This window comes from Pseudorca crassidens, chromosome 15, assembly GCF_039906515.1.
Source record: "Pseudorca crassidens isolate mPseCra1 chromosome 15, mPseCra1.hap1, whole genome shotgun sequence".
Lineage (NCBI taxonomy): Eukaryota > Metazoa > Chordata > Mammalia > Artiodactyla > Delphinidae > Pseudorca > Pseudorca crassidens.
Window position 1 is genome coordinate 3893958 of NC_090310.1, and position 19408 is coordinate 3913365.

Below are 19408 nucleotides of genomic sequence, written 5' to 3' on the forward strand. Positions count from 1 at the left end.
AGTAACAGATTTGAAATTTAAGAGAGATTTTTCCTACTGAAGGTCTCCAGACAAGTCTGGCAGGTTTCCAACTCAACTCATGACCATCGGCGAGGTTGTCCATTTGTAAAAGCTGCTATTCTGCCCCCACCTGCTCTGCCCCTAATGGCAGGCTGTATTCTTAAAACATCCTTGGGCCGGTGAATTCCATCAAGAATCAATGATAATTGGTCTTCACCAATAACAACAGTGCCTTCACCTCCCAGGGTTGCTCTGATGGGTAATGAGTTACCATTATGTGTATGATACGTGTATCAGCTCTTCAGGACAGCGCTGGATGCAAATGAGAGAACGAAACTATGAGGCCCTAATAAATAAGAAACAGCACCTACCAGACCAATGACATTTTTAAATCTCAAGATTCGTAACAAACAATAGGAACGGCACAACTTCTCTCCACTTATCAGACTTCCTGGTTAGAAATCCACGTTGGGGGCTTCCCTGGTGGCGCAATGGTTGAGAATCTGCCTGCCAGTGCAGGGGACACGGGTTCGAGCCCTGGTCCGGGAAGATTTCACATGCCACGGAGCAACTAAGCCCGTGCACCACAGCTACTGAGCCTGCGCTCTAGAGCCCGCGAGCCACAACTACTGAAGCCCCCGCACCTAGAGACTGTGCTCTGCAACAAAAGAAGCCACCACAATGAGAAGCCTGCGCACCGCAAAAGAGAGTAGCCCCCGCTCACCGCAACTAGAGGAAGCCCGCGTGCAGCAATGAAGACCCAACACAGCCAAAAATAAAATAAATAAAAGAAAAAAAAAAAGAAAGAAATCCATGTTGGTATTTCCAGTAAGATGTCCACTCATCTTATTGTTTCATTCTGCTTTTGCAAATATCTACAGAAGGTTTTCTGCCCTAATGTGGGCTTCCCATCTTACTGACCAGTGCCTGTACAACCAAGACAAAGAGGGGATAGACCTATGTCAGTGTGCCGTGAAATCCCCAAATCAAGGCCAAAGGAACTGGGATGCTCTAAGAAAAGCCCATGGTGGGCAGGAATCCCTGTATCTTCCCAACACCTCCTGAAGGGCCCCTCCTGCCTTAAACGTCCTCACTGATGGGGTGCCTCTCTGACACTCCCAGGAGGGAGAGCACCCAGAACTATTTCTACTGCCTTTTCCAGTGATTCTGTCTACGAGCCCCGCCTCCTCTGTCCTGCCTCTTTTTCCATACATATTTGCATGGATGGAAGCCTCCAGGCTTGGAAAGCCCTGCTGCTGCCATGGCAACCGTTAAGTCCAGGGAGGAAGGGCCTGTCTGCACACCCCACACAGGCACCAGGGGTTTCCCGGGAGCTATGACTGCGACACCCCTTCAGCCTCTGCATCCGGCCGAGCCCTTGCCAGGACGGGAAAGGTTTCCCCGATTACTGCCCACCCTTTCAACAGCATCGGCCCCTCCCACTCACCCTTCCTCCTGAGAGGCAGTAGCCAGACTTGCCTTCCCTTCCCTCCTTCCTTCCGAAGTGCCCTCAATCCTGTCTCCCTCCTCCCACCATTACAGGGGCAGAAGGCAGCCATCAGACCCAGCTCCATAGCTGCCCCGGGTCACTGTATCCTGGGGTCTAGTGTTTTGAACCATACGTGACTTTCCTGACAAATTTCCCAGACCCAATCATCTGGGATCATCCCAGACACCTGTTAAAAAATCAGCTTCCCAGGCCACATCCTAGACCTAGGGACTCTATCTCCTGAGAGAGAGGCTGGGCCCAGGGGCAATCCTTATCAGGCAAGCTTGGTATACAGGGCTCCTGGGCACAAGTGGGAAGAGCTGGGCCTGAATTCCACCGAGCAGCCTGAGGCTGACCCCTTCTGATGCCCAATTCGCGGATTTATCAAAGTAAGAACGCCACTGCAGAGCAAAGAGAACACAGGGCAAGACACTCCCAGAAACTCCAGCATCATATCATTTCCAGTTACAGTACGGAATACTGAATTTCTCTCAAAACCACCTAGAAATTACATGAATTAAAAAAAAACAAAACAGGAGGTGAGCTGCAGCTTCCTCCGTCCAGTCTCAGCACCCCCGACGCGATCACCTTCTCCACATGCTGCGCCCCAGTGCTGTCCTTAGGCCAGCACCCCCTGTCCTGGGACAGGCGTTCAGGGCAGCAGGCCTGGACGAGAGAAGCAGCTGCCCGGGCAGCAGGTCAGATTGGTTCCCCCCGCCCCGCCCCGGTCTCCCGACAGCCAAGCCTGGGAGGCCCGGTCGTGCTGGGTTTGCAACAGTTGAGTCTTTTCCCTGGAATGGAGGCTTCATTTCTAAGTCCGTGTACCTTCCCCTCAGGAAAGGCAGCGAATTCTGCAGAGGTAACAGCAAATAGGGGGCCGCCACCACAAGGGAAGGAGGAGGCCTCCGAGCTTCTTCACCTCCGAGCGGGGGTGTGTGAGTAGCCCCCGCTCACCACAACTAGAGAAAGCCGGTACACAGCAACAAAGACACAATGCAGCCAAAAATAAATAAAATAAATAATAATTTTTTTAAAAAAGAAATAGAAAAAAAATGGGCAATGAGTACATAGAGGGAAGTTCATTACAACATCCTTTTGCAAGTGTGTGGAATTTTACATTTTACTTTTTTTTTTTTTTTTTTTTTTGCGGTACGCGGGCCTCTCACCATTGTGGCCTCTCCCATTGTAGAACACAGGTTCCGGACGCGTAGGCCCAGCAGCCATGGCTCACGGGCCCAGCCGCTCCGCGGCACATGGGATCTTCCCGGGCCGGGGCACGAACCCGCATCCCCTGCACCAGCAGGCAGACCCTCAACCACCGCGCCGCCAGGGAAGCCCTACATTTTACTTTTGTTTTTGGTTTTTTTGATCACAGGAGTGACCTGAGGGATGCTTCTCACATTGCCCCTCTTCTTAAGCCTCTGCTTCTCCAGTTGGCATTTTCTGGAATGTCCCCTGTCCCACGGCACTCAGGCCTCCAAGCCTTTGCACAAGCTGCCCCCTCCACCCAACGTGCCACCACACAAAAGGAACTGCTACTCTCGGAACTTCAGCTCAAAGGCTCCGTCCCCAGGAAGCCCTTCCAGCATCCCCCAGACACATTTAACTCACCTTCTCCTCCACTGCCGCCCCAGCTTACCCTCCCCCCCCCTCCAGTCTCCAGCCTCATCAGGTGAACTGTACTGGTTTGTTGCTTGCCCGTCTCCTCCCTAGGCCAGGAATGGCTCCTGAACAGGGATCACTTTCTAATGCCCAAGGGAAAGAGCCATTGAACTGGGTGTCAACAAACCACGGCTTCAGAATCTTTTGAAGAGCTATTAAAAACGCAGAGCCCGACTCCTCAGAAACTCAGGGAGCAGTCCTAGACATCTGCATTTTAAGCCCAGCAAGGACCCTCAAAATCAGACCCCCCCACTCTGAAATCAGAGAGTGGGGATGGTGGCACAACCTCGTGAATATATTTTAAAACCACTGCATTATACACTTTAAAAGTAAACTTTGGGACCTCCCTGGGAGCCCAGTGGTTATGACTTCGTGCTTCCATTCATTGCCAGGGGCGTGGGTTCGATCCCTGGTCAGGGAACTAAAATCCTGCATACCACACGGTGCAGCCAAAAATTTTAAAAAACTGAAAAAAATAAAATAAAAGTGTAAATTTTATGGTATGTTAACTGTATCTCAATCAATCAATCAATAATTAGACTGTCCCAGGGACTTCCCTGGTGGCACAGCGGTTAAAAATCTGCCTGCCAACGCAAGGGACACGGGTTCAAGCCCTGGTCTGGGAAGATCCCACATGCCGTGGAGCCACTAAGCCCGTGCGCCACAACTACTGAGCCTGCGTTCTAGAGCCCTCGAGCCACACCCACTGAGCCTGTGTGCCACAACTACTGAGCCTGCACTCTAGAGCCCGCGAGCCACACCCACTGAGCCTGTGTGCCACAACTACTGAAGCCCGCACGCCTAGAGCCCGTGCTCTGCAACAAGAGAAGCCACCACAATGAGAAGCCCGCGCACCCCAACGAAGAGTAGCCCCCGGTAACCGCAACTAGAGAAAAGGCCACATGCAGCAACAAAGACCCAACACAACCAAATATTAAAAAATAAATTTATAAAAAATAAAAAAAAATTTTAAATAATTAGACCGTCCCAGAGAAAGGGACCTTGATCATGTCCAGGATAGAGCAAGACTCTCCCTCTCTCCTCTCAAGCCAAAAGACCCTCACGATGGGACAAGAGGCCTCACTGGGCAGGGCCCCGACATATGATTCAAGGAACAGAGGGGCCTTTGCGCCAGGACCCCGTAAGACCAAGGTGCCAGACAGCCCCCCTGCCCAAGCACACGCGACTAACGGGAATCTGCTAACACAGCCAGGCTATACCCCCAGGATTCTTCCTGGGGGAGCTGGTACTCCCTGGCCCTTCAATCCTACTACCAGCGAACAGGTGGGCCCCACACCTTCCCCCTCAATCAAGGGGCCACTTCCGAGCCAAATCCGCTTCCAATGAAGAACAGCTGTCGGCAACCCCAGCCGCCTCCCACGCACTCATGCCGAACCCGCTCCTGCTAGCCGGAGCACGAGCAAGCCCGCAAGGCTTAGGGAATACGCTCGACGGTCTGAGTCCCGGACCACAGGTATAAATACAGGTGCACACAGGTACACAAACAGGTAGCTGGGAATCAACAAAAGGGAAGACCCTAGTCACTGTCCGGATCCCCCATTTCCTGGTCTACAGAGAAAATACCCTGCACCCCATTACAGGAACTCGGTGGGTTTCTCCGTCGGACCCAGATTTGTGGAGCACTGGGGAAGAAATTCTGGGTGAGTCACAAGTCTCCCAGGTGAAATGGATTTTCCTCCACCACCCCCCCAAGTCACACAACAAGCAGGCTCAGAGGAAAGCGGGCTGGACTGAAACCGAACGTTCAGCGACACAGGATGGGATGGGATGGGAAGGGAAGTGGGCAGGGAGGAGGAACGTCTCAGAGCTCCAAGGGCTGAGCCAAGGCACAGGGGCATGGGAAGAGGGCCTGGGAGACCTAGAGGGGCTGGAAACTCTGGGGAAGACGGGAGAGGGGGTGAAGTCTGCCGATCAGGAATGCGGGACCGGCAAACGGATGGAAAACCGAAAGTTGAGAGAGCTTATGCCCTCGGATACAGGATAAGGTCCTAGGAGGCGGGATGGGTCAAGGAGGGGGGATGGGGTAAGGGGCAAGGGGCAAGGGGCAAGGGGCAAGTGGCAAGGCCAGAGCAGGGATGGGAAGGACGGGGCGAGGCCAAGGCCAGGGTCGGGGCAGGAAGGACCAAGCCAGGCCGACGCCAGGGTCGGAGTGAGGGCCGCGGCGGCGGTCAGGATGGGAAGCTGAGAGCCAGCCGAGGTCAGGAGGGGAAGGATGGAACGGGAAAGGGAGCGAGACGGAAAGGACGCAGGGAAACCGGAGTCGGGGTGGGGAGGACCGAGCGGGACCAAAGCCGCCGGGCAGGGAGGAGAGTAGAGACAGGCTCCTGCCGTACCTCTCCGATGCTGGCCATGTCGAGGGCGGGACGAGCCGCTGCCGCCGGAGCCACAGCTCCGGGGCCTCCCGCCTGGCTGGCCAGGGATGCTCAAAGCCGGCGCGTCAGAGGCTCCACAGAGACCCGGGGCAGGGGCGGGCCGCTCTCTACTTCCGGCGCCCGCCGATACGCACTTCCGCTATCCCGCGGGCGAGTCCCGCGCGGCCGCCATGTTGGGTGCGGCGCGCAGCCAAGGACCCGGTAGGGCTGGGTAGAGCGCGGGCATCCTGGCCGGGGGGCCGCACTTGCTCTCCGAAGTCATGTCCCGCTCCTCTGCTCTCTGCACGCCCCTTTCCAGCCACACAGGCCCTCTCTTGCCGGCCCAGCACTCTCCTGACTCTAGGCCTTTGCATTTGCCGGTTCCAGTGCCTGCAATGTTCAGAAACCACCTGTCAGAGAGCCGGTCCCTGACCCCCTTGCAGAAAATAGCATCACCCCCTCCCCATCCTCGCAAACACACACCTAACCTAACAAATAACCTTATCCTCTGTTATTTTTCTCCATACTCTTTGCACAATCTGATCTACTGTACCTTTTTTTTTTTTTTCCTGTCCTCCCCAATAAACTGTAAACGCCCTGTACCTAGAAAGCTCCCTGACATGGGCGCTGAATAAATATTTTCTGGGTAAATTAATGTATGGATGATATGCTCTCACCTGTAACCTTTTGCGTTTATAAATCATTTACTAATAAAAATTTGTGGGGAAGAAAGAACTGTATGTGAATGCTAGAAGTCAGAAATGAAGATGTTGAGGCTTCCCTGGTGGCGCAGTGATTGGGAATCCGCCTGCCAACGCAGGGAACACGGGCTCGAGCCCTGGTCCAGGAAGATCCCACATGCCTGCGGAGCAACTAAGTCCGTGCGCCACAAGTACTGAGCCTGCGCTCTAGAGCCCGCGAGCTGCAACTACTGAAGCCCACATACCTAGAGCCCGTCCACCGCAATGAGAAGCAGCCCCAGCTCTCCGCAACTAGAGAAAACCCCTGCGCGGCAATGGAGACCCAACGCAGCTAAAACTAACTAAATTTATTAAAAAAAAAAAAAAAAAAAGAAGAAGAAGAAGATGTTGACTGGGCCATGCTCCCGCCAAAGACTCAAGGGAAGAATCCTTCCTTGATTTTTTTTAATATATTTTTTAAATTTATTTATTTTATTTATTTATTTTTGGCTGTGTTGGGTCTTTGTCGCTGTGCACGGGCTTTCTCTAGTTGCGGTGAGAAGGGGCTACTCTCGTTGCGGTGCACAGGCTTCTCACTGCGGTGACTTCTCTTGTTGCAGAGCAGGGGCCCTAGGCACGTGGGCTTCAGTAGTTGTGGCTCATGGGCTTCAGTAGTTGTGGTGCAAGGGCTCAGTAGTTGTGGCTCGCGGGCTGTAGAGCGCAGGCTCAGTAGTTGGGGTGCACAGGCTTAGTTGCTCCTCAGCATGTAGGGTCTTCCCGGACCAGGGCTCGAACCCGCGTACCCTGCGTTGGCAGGCAGATTCTTAACCACTGTGCCACCAGGGAAGCCCTCTTCCTTGATTCTTTTAGGTTGTGGAGGTTGCCAGCAATCCTTGGAATTCCTTGGCTTGTGGCCACATACTCCAAGTTCTGCCTCTGGGGCCATCTTCACTTTTTGCACGTGTGTGTATCCTCTCCTCTCCTCTTTTTTTTTTTTTTGGCCACGCCGCTGGGGCTTATGGGATCTTACTTCCCCAACCAGGGACTGAACCCTGGGCCCACAGCAGTTAAAGCACTGAGTCCTAACCACTGGACTGCCAGGGAATTCCCGCTCCTCTTCTTATAAAGACACCAGTCATGATGAATTTAAGATCCACCCTACGCCAGTATGACCTCATCTTAACTAATGACATCTGCAAAGATCTTGTTTCCAAATAAGGTCACATTCCGAGATTCCGGGTGAACCTGAATCTTTGGAGGACACTATTCAACCCAGTACATCAAGCTTCATATCAGACTCTCCCTGGGCCTCATTTCCCTCCCACCTCACCAGGTTGAGCCAGTTTGTATCCAGAGAACTCTGGTGGCTCCAACTGTGGGCGGACCACCATGGGAACAGGCACAGCTCATGGTTAGGTCAAAGGCTAGGAGCCACTTGAGGCAAACATGTATTAATGGGGTTTCCACTATTTTTTGTTTACTATCAAAACCTCAACAATGAAGCCCAACTCTGACTCAGGCAGGCATCTGGGGGTTTCACAGAGGCCCAGGTTCTCCTGACTCCCTGACCCCTTCCTTTCCTTCCCCTATAAGCCATAATCAGTATGTTTCTCATTGTGGCAGATGTGTTTATTTTCCCTCCCCCACTAGAACAGGGCATGGCTGCAGCAGACCCTTGATCAACATTTGTCAAATCGATTATTGATTAAATGAGATTATGCAGGTACTGTCCAGCAGAGAGGAGTTATTCAATACACAGAAGCTGTAACCTCTACCACTCTTACTCTTTCTAATGAGGAAGGAGTCTCACATTTCCTGGGCATCCCCAATTCTGAGGAACATTTGAGTTGGAAATCACTGAGTGTGGGGCTGGGGAGTCAGCCCCAGTGCCTCACTGCTCTCACTCTGTCACAAGCCTTTCCAGGTTTCGGTGACACTTCCTCACAGCGTCCACCGAGAAGCGTAGGTGAATGGATAAATTAACTGTAGTCCATCTGAACCGTGGGATAGCAGTCAACACTATAAAGAAACGGGCTATCAAGCCATGAAAAGACATGGAGGAGGGACTTCCCTGTTGGCACAGTGGTAAGAATCTCCCTGCCAACGCAGGGGACACAGGTTCAAGCCCCAGTCCAGGAAGATCCCACATGCTGTGGAGCAACTAAGCCTGTGTGCCACAACTACTGAGCCTGCGCTCTACAGCCCACGAGCCACAACTACTGAAGCCCGTGTGCCTAGAGCCCATGTTCTGCAGCGAGAAGCCACCGCAATGAGAAGCACGCGTACTGCGACGAAGAGCAGCCCCCGCTCGCTGCAACTAGAGAAAGCCTGCGAGCAGCAACGAAGACCCGACGCAGCCAAAAATAAGTAAATAAATAAATAAAAATTTAAAAATAATAAAAAATAAATTAATTTTTTAAAAAAGACATGGAGGAAACTTAAATGCATATTACTGAGTGAAAGAAGCCAATCTGAAAAAGCTACATACTTTATGATCCCAACTACATGACATTCTGGAAAAGGCAAAAATTATGGAGATAATAAAAAGGTCAGCGGTTGCCAGGACTCAGGGAGACCAGGCCAGGGAGGAATGGGCAGAGCACAGAGGATTTTCAGGGCAGTGAAACTGCTCTGTATGATACTGTAATGGTGGATCCCTGTCCAAACCCGTATAATGTAAACACCAAGGGTGAACTCCAAGGTAAATTACAGGTGATACCACGTGTCAATGTAGGTTTCATCAGCGGTAACACATGTACCACTCTACTCTGCTCTCAGGCTCTAGTGGGGATGTTGATGGTGGAGGAGGTTATGCAAGCCAGGGATGTATGGGAAATCTCAGTACCTTCCTCTCAATTTTGCTGTGAACCTAAAACTGCTCTAAAAATTAAATTTTATTACTTTTGAAATATGTACCTCTGACCTGCTCACTCCTGAAGGCGCTCCCTCTGCCTTTGCCTGTGCTGTTGCCTCTGTCAGGTGGCTCTCGGCCCGACTCTGACTCATTTCTCAACATCCCATCCACAGAAAACCTTCCCCTCCTCCCGACCAGGTCACTGTTCCATTATTCTCTGTCGCCATTCCTCCAAGTATTTCTTGAAGGCATTTATCCCAATGGATAATTAAGAGCCATCAGTATGAGTTTTGGGTCCACATCTGTCCTCCCACCAGTCCAGTGCCATCCACTAGAATTTTCTACAAGGTTGAGAATGTTCCATACCTGTGCTGTCCAATGGGCACTTGAAATGTGACTTGTGCAACTGAAGAACTGAATTCTTAATTGTAATTAACATAAATATAAACAGCCATGTGTGGCTCGTGGCCCCCTAGGGGACAGTGCAGCAAGACGGGAAGCCCTGGGAAGCCCCGGGCAGTCCAGTGGTTAGGGCTCCGCGTTTTTACTGCCGAGGGCCCAGATTGGATCCTAGTTGGAGAACTAAAATCCCACAAGCCATGTGATGCAGTGGGGAAAAAAAAAAAAAAAAAGACTGGCAGCCCTATGAGGGCAGGGACAATGTCGCAATACTACTGCTGAACCCCCTCCCTCTAGAACTGCGTGGCCGCTTGAACTGTAAGTTGAATGATGAATAAGGTGAATGTGTGAATGAAGGCGCCAACCGTGGCCCTGAATGATCCCGAGTCCCTTGGGTGATTCCAGGCTAGAGGGTGAGTTCCAATCCTGCCACTGGCCCCTCAGAGCTGCCTCACAGCCCCAGGTCCCCCCAAAGAAGATGACCGGCCTGCAACAGTGCCACCACGAGCATCCGAGCATCCTCCCTGTGTCCTCACTGCTGGGATCCAGGAAGACACGTCAGGATGGAGGGAAGGACGCAGGGCTCTGAGCCCCCGCACTTACCGAGACTCCCCTCCCCTCAGGGCACCTGTTAGGGTGCAGTTGCATCCAGGCAAGAGGTGCTTCACAGAGGAGCGACCTTCCAGCGAGAGACGTTTCAGCTGCTTAAGAAGGTGAACCTCAGGCGGTCAGAGCGGCCTCACGGGGGAGCCAGCCACCTGAGAAAGCAAGGAGCCTCCTGGCCCAGGGCTGAGGTGGCTCGAGGGTCAGAGTGGAGAAGCCGAAGTTCTGTAAAACAAGAGGACGGTTGGGTTGGGCTGAACCTTGCCTTTCCTGGCCCGTTGCCCTGTTGGGCTTCACAGGTATTAGGGTCAAATTCCAGCTTCCTCACTTATAAGATGGGTAACCTGGGGCCAGCGCACCTGTCCTCCCTGAGCCTCAGTTTCCTAATCTGTAGGATGGGTGCTGAGAGGAAGGCGGCAGGTAATGCAGCACCCTCTGGCTTAGCCCAGATGATCAGCCCAGCTGTGGCCCCGGGAGGAAGGGAGCAGCACCTAAAGGGTCAAGTGTGTGTCTCCTTTCAAAGGAAAAGACTGAGGGAGCACCTGCTCACAGCACCCCTCCAGCTGTTACTGACATTCCCATTTCTCAGATGGGCATGTGGACAGTAACGTGACTTCCCAGGGCCACATAGAAAAGACACATAGCCCCATCCACCCTCCCATTCATCCCCGGGCCTCTGTCCTCAGTCGATCAGGGCCTCTGCCTGAGACATGCACACCCACACTTCCACCTGCCCAAGCGACTGTCGTGTGGCCAGCTCCCGCACCCCTCCCACAGGAAGCCGTCTGAAAAAGCCTCCTGATCAAGAGCCGCGGATCCCCCCATCCCCCCATCAGCCAGGTTTATGGTCTTTTATTACCTTATTTATTGGAAAAAGGCAAAATGATGATTGCTTTTTTCCTTTTTTTTAAACCTGTATTTCTTAGGTTTTTTTCAGCTTCACTGAGGTACTTTGATGAGCTTTGATGTCTGTCCACACCCGTGACACCATCACGCATCAACGTGATGAATGTCTCCGTTTTCCCAGACCGACCCAATGTTCTTTACCACATGCAGCCGCTACTCCTCTTTCTTGTTATCACCACTGGTACTTGTACATTCCTATTTATTCTGTCTTGCCCAGTAAGCTGGGCCCCTTGTGAGGGCAGGAAACACACCTGGTTTCTTCTCCACTGCATCCCACAGCGTGGCACAGTGCCTAGCACAAATAGCGTGAGGGAGGAAGCGGGGAAGAGAGAAAGGGAGGGAGGGAGAGAGGGGAGTTTCCAGGCTGACAGCTCCTCCAGGGCAGGCTCTGTGTCCAAGACATCAGCACAGAGTAGGTACTCTCAGCTCCCAGAGCCCAGGGCTGACCACCATCCCTGAATTAGACCAAAAGAGCTGCAACTGACCCAGGAGGGACTTCCCTTCCAGGTCCGCAGGCCTCTAAGACTGCACAGGGTCAGGGCGAAGGATCCTCGGTGCTCTTCCTCTGGGCCAGGTGATAGAGGGCAACGCCCTGGGGAACAGAGCACCTTCCAGATATCACATTCTGCACCCGCCATGCTGTTTCATGTGCTGACCTAGGAAAATCTGCCCAGGTTAGCCCGGGGACCGTGGGCTCCCCTTTGGTTTTTGAAGCCACCAGGAGGTCGAACAGCCCTCTTCCCACCACACACCCCCAAGGTGCTGCGCAAAAGGTGCCCGAGGGTCTGCACTGTCCCTAAGATGGGAGGCAGTGGGTCGCCCCATCCTCACAGGCCACAGCTCCCACCGTCCCCAGCGGAGCCCTGGGGAAGCCCCAGGTTCATGGAGGGGAGAGGGTCCCCCAAGGCCCCAAATCTGGATCGACTTGGGGGCCAGTTTCCGTATCTCACTCCCTCTGGCAGTGTGGGAGAGGCCTCACCCACTTTCCATGTCAACCACAGCTTCTAGCAGAGTGGAGGCCAGCCAGGCTTGGAGAAGAGTCCCAAACTGACCGCAACCCCCAGGCTGCTTCCCCCCGGGCCAGATCTGCACTTGAAACTGGGCCCCAAGAATAAAGGATGACGTTTACCCTCCAACTAAGGTCATCTCTGCCGACCCCGCATCCCCTTGCCCACAGGCCCCGGATGGGTGGCGCTGTCCCTTCCACAGGGGTCACTCCAGGTGAGTGGGCAGGTGGCCCCGCCCCTAACCTCAGAGCCCCTGGTTCTCCGCAGGTACTGAAGGGAAGGCGAGGACAAAGCCTGTGGCCTGCGAGACCCCACTATCCCAAGAGAACAGTGAGGAAGCAGCACCCACAGAGATGAAGGTCCCCACCCAGTTCTACGAGGTGGGTACAGGGACCACACCTCCCTAGCTCCCCACTCTTCCAGCATCTGGACCTCAGAACCCAGCGAGAAACCGAGGGGAACAAGGGCCAGGCGGGGAATTCACTTAAACAGGATTAGAGGCCAGAATTCCTAACTCCTCCCACATAACCCAATCCCAGACCCTTCAGTGTGAGAGGCACCTCAAAGCACCCCCAGTGCCCCAGCCTTCTCCCCAACATCCAACAACGCCAGCCACCAGCCACGTGTATAAGGTGTGCACTTTATTGAACTGGTCTCAAGTCAGTGTACAGGTAAGCCCTGGCTACCTCCGCACCTCAACCCACTCCCAGGGGGACCAAAAGCCTTCATACATCTCAAGATGGGGGACAAAAAGGGGGGCCACGATGGTTGACCATTCAAAATAAAACAAACAAAAAGAACAAGTATTAAGGCAAAGATTAAAAAAAAAAATTTGGAGTACATAATTTACACGAAAGCAATGCTATCACCCTCCCCTATGTGGACTCGGGCGAGGACTGGCCCTTCTCCTAAGGGAGAAGTGGGGCGGCTTTTGGGAAGGCAAGGGACCTCCTGTAACAATGCATCTCACAATATTTGGAATGACTATTTAAAAAAAAAAAAAAAAAACAATGTACAATCAAAGTCCTCGGCCACATTGTAGAACTCTGGGGATGCTCCATCCAACCGACTGCTGTCACCTTCACCGTTCCAGTTTTTAAATCCTGAGTCAAGCGCAAAAAAAACAAAACAAAAAAAAATCAAAAAAGACCAAAAAAAAAACCAAAAAACCAAATAAAGCCATGCCAATCTCATCTCGTTTTCTGCACAAGTTAGGTTTTGTCGAGAAAAGGGTGTGACGCAACTAAGAGTCCGCCTAGAAGCACTTGCGGTGGACGATGGAGGGGCCAGACTCGTCGTACTCCTGCTTGCTGATCCACATCTGCTGGAAGGTGGACAGCGAGGCCAGGATGGAGCCGCCGATCCACACGGAGTACTTGCGTTCAGGGGGAGCGATGATCTGGGGAGAGAAAGGCACAGTGAGGGCTCTGGCGGTCCCAGCCCTGGTACACCAGGGGCCTACAGCAAGGCAGCTGCCTTGACGACCACCACGCTCACCTGCACCAAAGCCACATCTCACCCCCCAAGTGCCCAGGCCAGCTCAGGCCAGGCACTCACCTTGATCTTCATCGTGCTGGGAGCCAGGGCGGTGATCTCCTTCTGCATCCTGTCGGCGATGCCCGGGTACATGGTGGTCCCGCCAGACAGCACCGTGTTGGCATAGAGGTCCTTGCGGATGTCGACGTCACACTTCATGATGGAATTGAAGGTAGTTTCGTGGATGCCACAAGATTCCATGCCTGAGGAGAAAGAGAAGCCAGACTTAACTTCCAGTGTGGCCAGAGTGACCCTCGTGTGGGGCGGGCATGAGACCTCCTGACTCACCCAGGAAGGAAGGCTGGAAGAGAGCCTCAGGGCAGCGGAACCGCTCGTTGCCAATGGTGATGACCTGACCATCGGGCAGCTCGTAGCTCTTCTCCAGGGAGGAGCTGGAGGCCGCGGTGGCCATCTCCTGCTCGAAGTCCAGGGCGACGTAGCAGAGCTTCTCCTTGATGTCACGTACGATTTCCCGCTCGGCCGTGGTGGTGAAGCTGTAGCCACGCTCCGTGAGGATCTTCATGAGGTAGTCCGTCAGGTCCCGGCCAGCCAGGTCCAGACGCAGGATGGCATGGGGGAGGGCGTACCCCTCGTAGATAGGCACCGTGTGGGTGACCCCATCACCGGAGTCCATCACGATGCCAGTGGTGCGGCCAGAGGCGTACAAGGACAGCACAGCCTGGATGGCCACGTACATGGCTGGGGTGTTGAAGGTCTCGAACATGATCTGCACGGAGAGATGGACCATGTCACACTTGGGAAGCCACCGGGAGCAGTGAGGCCAGACTGGGGACATGCAAAGAGTGCAAGGAACATGACTAAGTGTGCTGGGGCTCCCAGGACGGGGATTCACGTCAGACCTATTGTGCACCTACTGAATACACACTCCAAGACCACTTTACAACGGCCTCGTCAGCTTTGTCACACGAGCCAGTGTTAGTACCTACACCCACAGCACTTTATGCTTTCAACACCTAGTCAGAAAAGCAAACACGAGAAAAAGATTCCATCTGGGAAATAGCAAATAGAACCTGCAGAGTTCCAAAGGAGACTCAGGTCAGAGAAGAAAGTCCTAGGAAAATGGCAGAAGAAAGAACAAGTGAGAAAGGGCGTGACAAAGAAGGGCAAGAAACGGGGTGCGGGGGTGGCGCCCAGGCGAGGCCAGCGGGCCACTGACCTGGGTCATCTTCTCACGGTTGGCCTTGGGGTTCAGGGGGGCCTCGGTCAGCAGAACGGGGTGCTCCTCGGGGGCCACACGCAGCTCGTTGTAGAAGGTGTGGTGCCAGATCTTCTCCATGTCGTCCCAGTTGGTGACGATGCCGTGCTCGATGGGGTACTTGAGGGTCAGGATGCCTCTCTTGCTCTGCGCCTCGTCGCCCACATAGGAGTCCTTCTGCCCCATGCCCACCATCACGCCCTGCGGAGGGAGGAGCAAGGCGCCTTCAGCTCAGGCACTGCCCCACCGACCCTCACCCAGAAAACCGAAGGCCTCCCCCTCCCTCCCTCCGCCTGCTCCCGAGAGGGAAGCCCCACCCACCAAGTCAGACCCGAGGCGGGCGCCTTACCTGGTGCCGGGGGCGCCCCACGATGGAGGGAAAGACGGCCCGGGGAGCATCGTCACCCGCGAAACCGGCCTTGCACATGCCGGAGCCGTTGTCGACCACGAGCGCAGCAATATCGTCATCCATGGCAAACTGCGGGGAGAACAGGACCATGAGCCGTGCGGCCGCCCCCGCCCTACCCACTTCCGGCGCACCGCGCCTTCGAGCCGCCAGGGGGCGCCGGCGCGCGCCCAGATTGGGGACAAAGAAAGCCGGCCGGCCGCGTTATTACCATAAAAGGCAAACGCGGGTTGGAGGCGGCCCCGCGGCTCGCGGCAGGAAGCCAGGCCTCCGCCCCCCTACACCGGGCGCCGGCCCCGCCCCGCCCAAAAAGCACCACCCGGCGAACGCTCAGCAGCCACACCCGCGGGAGCCGGCGGCGCGAGAAGGAAGTGCGCGCAGGCGCTCTCGCGCCGCGGCGACCCCACCCCTTCCGGCCGGCCGCCCCGCCCTCGCTTCCCGAGCCTAACGCGCACACGCACGCGCACTGGTGTCCCCAGCCCCCACCCGGCCCTGCTGCCCCGCCGCGCCCACCCACCCTACCGCCTCGCCACCTCGCTGCCCCGCTGTCCCGCCGTCCCGCCGGCGGAGCGAGCCACCCGCTCGGACAAAGACCCGCGGTCCCAACGGAAACATTCTGGGAGCGCGCCCCGAGCGCAGCTCCGGCTCCGAGCGAGGAGCGCATGAGTCCACTCCCCGCAGCCAGGAGGCTGTCCACGGGGCCGGGATCGCGCGCTGCCTGCCCGGAGGAGGCGCGGGCCCAGCGCATTAGCGGCCCGGCCGGCGCGGGGCCCTACCTGGTAGCGGTGTAGACCGGCGACGAAGGCGGAGCGGCGAGGGCGAGGGGCCTGTGCTGACGGAGTGGACGCGGTCTCGACTGTGGCTGCGCGTCGCGCCGCCGGGTTTTATAGGGCGCCGCCGCGGCCGCTCGAGCCATAAAAGGCAACTTTCGAAACGGCCAGCGCTGATTGGCCCCGCGCCGCTCACTCACCGGCCTCGCCGCACAGTGCAGCATTTTTTTACCCCCTCTCCCCTCCTTTTGCAAAAAAAAAAAAAGAGAGAGAGAGAGAGAGAGATGGACTGGTAGAGAGCGAGAGCGAGATTGAGGAAGAGGAGGAGGGAGAGAGTTTTGGCTTTGGGTGCTGGGCCCGCGGGTCGTGGGGTGCGAGCCCCGGGCCGCCGCCCAGCTGAGCAGTGCCCGGTCCGGCCCCGCGTGGCCAGGCCTGCACCCGGCCTGCCTGTCACTCCGGGTCCCCCCACCCCGGGACCCTCCGGGTGTGGATGCCCCAGAGCAGTGAGCGACCCGGTGGGCAAGGGTCAGCACAGATGCGAGGGTGCCTGGTTGCTGTGGGCGCATACTTAAGGAACAGTTGGGGGGGAGGGGTGGGCAGCGAGTCACCCCCCTTGTCCACATTAGCTCCACTGCCCAGAAAGCCTGGGTTACAGGGGGGCCTCTGGGGGTGCTGAGCGTGCTGAGTGGGGGTCTCCGTTTGCCATGGGGGCACATTACTACTCAAGAGACCTGGGGCTGAGGACTATGGTGTTTCATGGGGGAGTAAGGGGGGCTGGTGGCCATTTAACAGGGGCTTCAAGACCACAGTCCCCAGGGACAGGGCAGACCCCCCCACACCCCCAGGGGCCAGCGGCTAGAAGTTCCCTGTGAGAAGGGCTCCAAACCTCCGCTGCTGCAGACCTGGGGAGTGGTGGGCTCTGTAGAGCAGAGAAACTGTTCCCACGGAGCTGGGCTGCCTCGGAGCTGCCTGGTCACACCCAGCCAAGGCCAAGCCTGGGCTGTTAGCCGGCGACCCGGGCAGCTGCCAACCACTGCTGGGTGCAGGCAGGCAGGGCCATTTGTCACAGCTCTGGGGCCCGGGGCCCACCGTCCATCGTCTGTCTGTCATGTGCAGCCACAGCTGAACTGCCCTCCTGGACCATCTGGAGGCCACCAAGGACTGGGGAAGGACACACAATGTGCCAGAGAGGAGTGAGGGTGAGGGGTGGAGCGGCAGTGACAGTAGCTGACGGCCAGCTGCCCTCAGAGGAGACCCTCCCACTGCACCTGCTCCTGCCCGGGGTCTCTCCACCAAACCCTGGGGCAGACCTGGGTGCCCCACAGTGTTCTGGGTAGTTCCCTGCTCTGAGAAGTGTCAGAGCCTGCCGCCCAGAGGGTGGCCGACAGTAGTCACTGTGTGGTGAAAGGAAACCCAGAGGCCATGGAACCCCCAGAGGGGAATCTGGCCCAACCTGGAGGAGCACGCATCCTCTCAGAGGTGGTGACAAGCTGAATTTTCACACAAGGGAAAACAGGAAGGGTGGTCCAGGTAGAGGCCCTGGCCTGTTGCCCGTGGTCTGTGTCCAGGCACCTCAGGTCTGCCCAGGGCTTTGCTACACACAGTAGGTGCTCACTGAGCGTGTGTTGAAACCAGCAAAAGCTTCGTCCATATATGGAGGTGGAATCTGGCCAGGGCAGAGGCAGCTTGGTCCAGCCCACTGCAGGAGGCTAGTGCTGGCAGGGCTCTTTGAAGGTTGCAGAGGCCACAAACAGGTAGAAAGGGTGACCGTCTCCCAGCGCACAGCAGAGCCCACGGGCTCAGAGCCACCTGCCAGCGGAATTCCCAGGGATCTGCTCTCGGTGGCTCCCCCAGCCCCGCCCCGGGCCTGGGCAAATGTTCCCAGCCCGTCCACTCCCTGCTTCCCAGGGGCCGGACTGCCCTGTCCCTGGCCTTGTGTGTCTCATTCACGGGCGTCCGGCCAGCCACCCTGGGACCTGCCAACCCTGTGATTCAGGAGCTGTGGTGGGGGTTGGGGGGGGTGGGTGACCCTCTTTGCTCCTGGCCGATGAGGGCTGCTCCGGGCTGTTCACTGAGCCTGGTGGGTGCCAGACAGACTGGGACCAGGGCTGCAGGCCAAGGCGTGGGAGACTCTGGTGGCTCCAGGCAGCTACATCGGGTGGAGAGCAAGGCTGGTCCCCAAGCAGGACCTGTGCTGCCACCTCGCCGCTTCTCAACCAGGGGCGGGCCAAGGGGCAGAAGCACCGAGCTGAGGCTGCACTACTCCCGGCCCTCTGTCTGCGGCAGCTGGGAGTCTCCTATGCATCCTTCAAGGCCCATCCCAGAAGGCCCCTACTTGAGGGAGTCCTTTGGCATCTGCAGCATATCCCCCCTCCCCCCAAAGACCACTGCACAGGGCCGGCATTTATAACTGGGCCTCCCCGACCAGACTGTGAGCCCTTTCGGGTCTCTGGTCCGTCCACCTCCACCCACCATACCCTCCCCAGGGCTCTGATCTGTTGAATGAATAAGTGACCGCTTGGGTGTCCTAGGCCCTGAGAAAGGACCCTGGGAAGATGGAGGGTTGGGGGGTGGGGGCCGCAGGCCTAGCGGGAGAGAAGGAGCTGAAGAGAGACAGCAGCCAGAGGAGGAAAAGAGGAAGTGGAGGGGCCAGAGGAAGAGGGAGGAGACCTCCGGAGAGGAAGTGAACAGGTTCTTTGCCCTTGCAGGGAGTTTTCAGAGCTGTCACCGGGGCAGGCACACAGCCCCCGGGGCCCTTAGCCGGCTCAGCCAATGGGGACTTCACTTGCCTTTCTGGTGCTTTTTTTTTTTCCTCTTGCGGTTCCCCTCCCTGAGAGGCCTCCAGGCCAGGCGACCTTTACAGCCCATAGCAAAGGACCACTCCCGGCCTTCCTCCAGAACTGGCCACCCGGCCGCCTTGCTCTGGGTGTTCGGGCCCCACTGCTGCCCTGACCCGCAGGGAAACCAAGCTCCATTTTTCAGAGGAAGAAACTGAGGCAGGACAGAGAAGGGGAGACCTTAGGAAGACCTTAGACTGTTGGCTCCAGGAGGGCAGATCCCCTGCGCACTGTGGGTCCTCAGTGAGGAGCAACTGATGGGCAGCATTCTAGCAAATACGCCTCTTGCTACAGATGAGGAAACTGAGGCCAGACTGGAAAAGGGCTTGGAGTCTGGCGTGAGGGATTCCAGGTGTAGGGCCTGGAGGCCTCTCACTGCCTCTGCAGTGTCCCCTGCAGTGTCCTCAGGGACTGGGACCAAAGGCTGTTCCAAAGTCTAAATTCTTGGGTCCCACCTCTGTCCTCAGTGCTTATCTCCTGAGGCCCAGAGAAGACAGCCACTGGCCCTTGGTTACACAACAGGGGGTCCTGAGCCCCAGGCCTGCACGCTGTCACCACCTCTTTCCCCTGCCCTCGTCCCCTGCTCCCAGGATGGTCTCAAGAGGCAATTCTGGACTTCTGGATTCCTAAGGTCCTGGGAGGGACTGGGCTTGGGGTGCCTCTGCCTCCAG

General features: G+C 56.2%; 2 protein-coding genes across 5 annotated transcripts in view; both read right to left on the bottom strand.

The window, feature by feature from the left end:
* FBXL18 (F-box and leucine rich repeat protein 18) overlaps nucleotides 1-5662 on the bottom strand; it is a 43570-nt gene extending 37908 nt beyond the window's left edge. For all 4 annotated transcript variants that reach the window (XM_067705441.1, XM_067705439.1, XM_067705442.1 and 1 more), the window contains exon 1: nucleotides 5506-5662. In XM_067705441.1, the coding sequence (XP_067561542.1) occupies nucleotides 5506-5523 (18 nt within the window). In that variant the 5' untranslated portion in view covers nucleotides 5524-5662. The remainder of the gene's footprint in view (nucleotides 1-5505) is intronic.
* Nucleotides 5663-12592: 6930 nt separating this feature from the next.
* On the bottom strand, nucleotides 12593-16060 carry ACTB (actin beta). Its single transcript, XM_067705444.1, has 6 exons — nucleotides 15907-16060; nucleotides 15074-15202; nucleotides 14686-14925; nucleotides 13797-14235; nucleotides 13530-13711; nucleotides 12593-13371 (listed from the first exon to the last, which is right to left on the bottom strand). The coding sequence occupies exons 2-6, from the start codon at nucleotides 15194-15196 to the stop codon at nucleotides 13228-13230; spliced, it is 1128 nt and encodes a 375-aa protein (XP_067561545.1). The 5' UTR covers nucleotides 15197-15202; nucleotides 15907-16060; the 3' UTR covers nucleotides 12593-13227.
* Between the last annotated feature and the right edge of the window lie 3348 nt (nucleotides 16061-19408).

What these genes read in the sequence shown, in the direction of transcription:
- ACTB (XM_067705444.1), bottom strand. Translation starts at nt 15,196, where the DNA reads ATGGATGACGATATTGCTGCGCTCGTGGTCGACAACGGCTCCGGCATG. An exon ending in TGGGGCGCCCCCGGCACCAG is followed by an intron (nt 14,926 to 15,073) that starts GTAAGGCGCCCG and finishes CTCCCTCCGCAG; the next exon opens with GGCGTGATGGTGGGCATGGG. An exon ending in ACCGTGAGAAGATGACCCAG is followed by an intron (nt 14,236 to 14,685) that starts GTCAGTGGCCCG and finishes CTCTCCGTGCAG; the next exon opens with ATCATGTTCGAGACCTTCAA.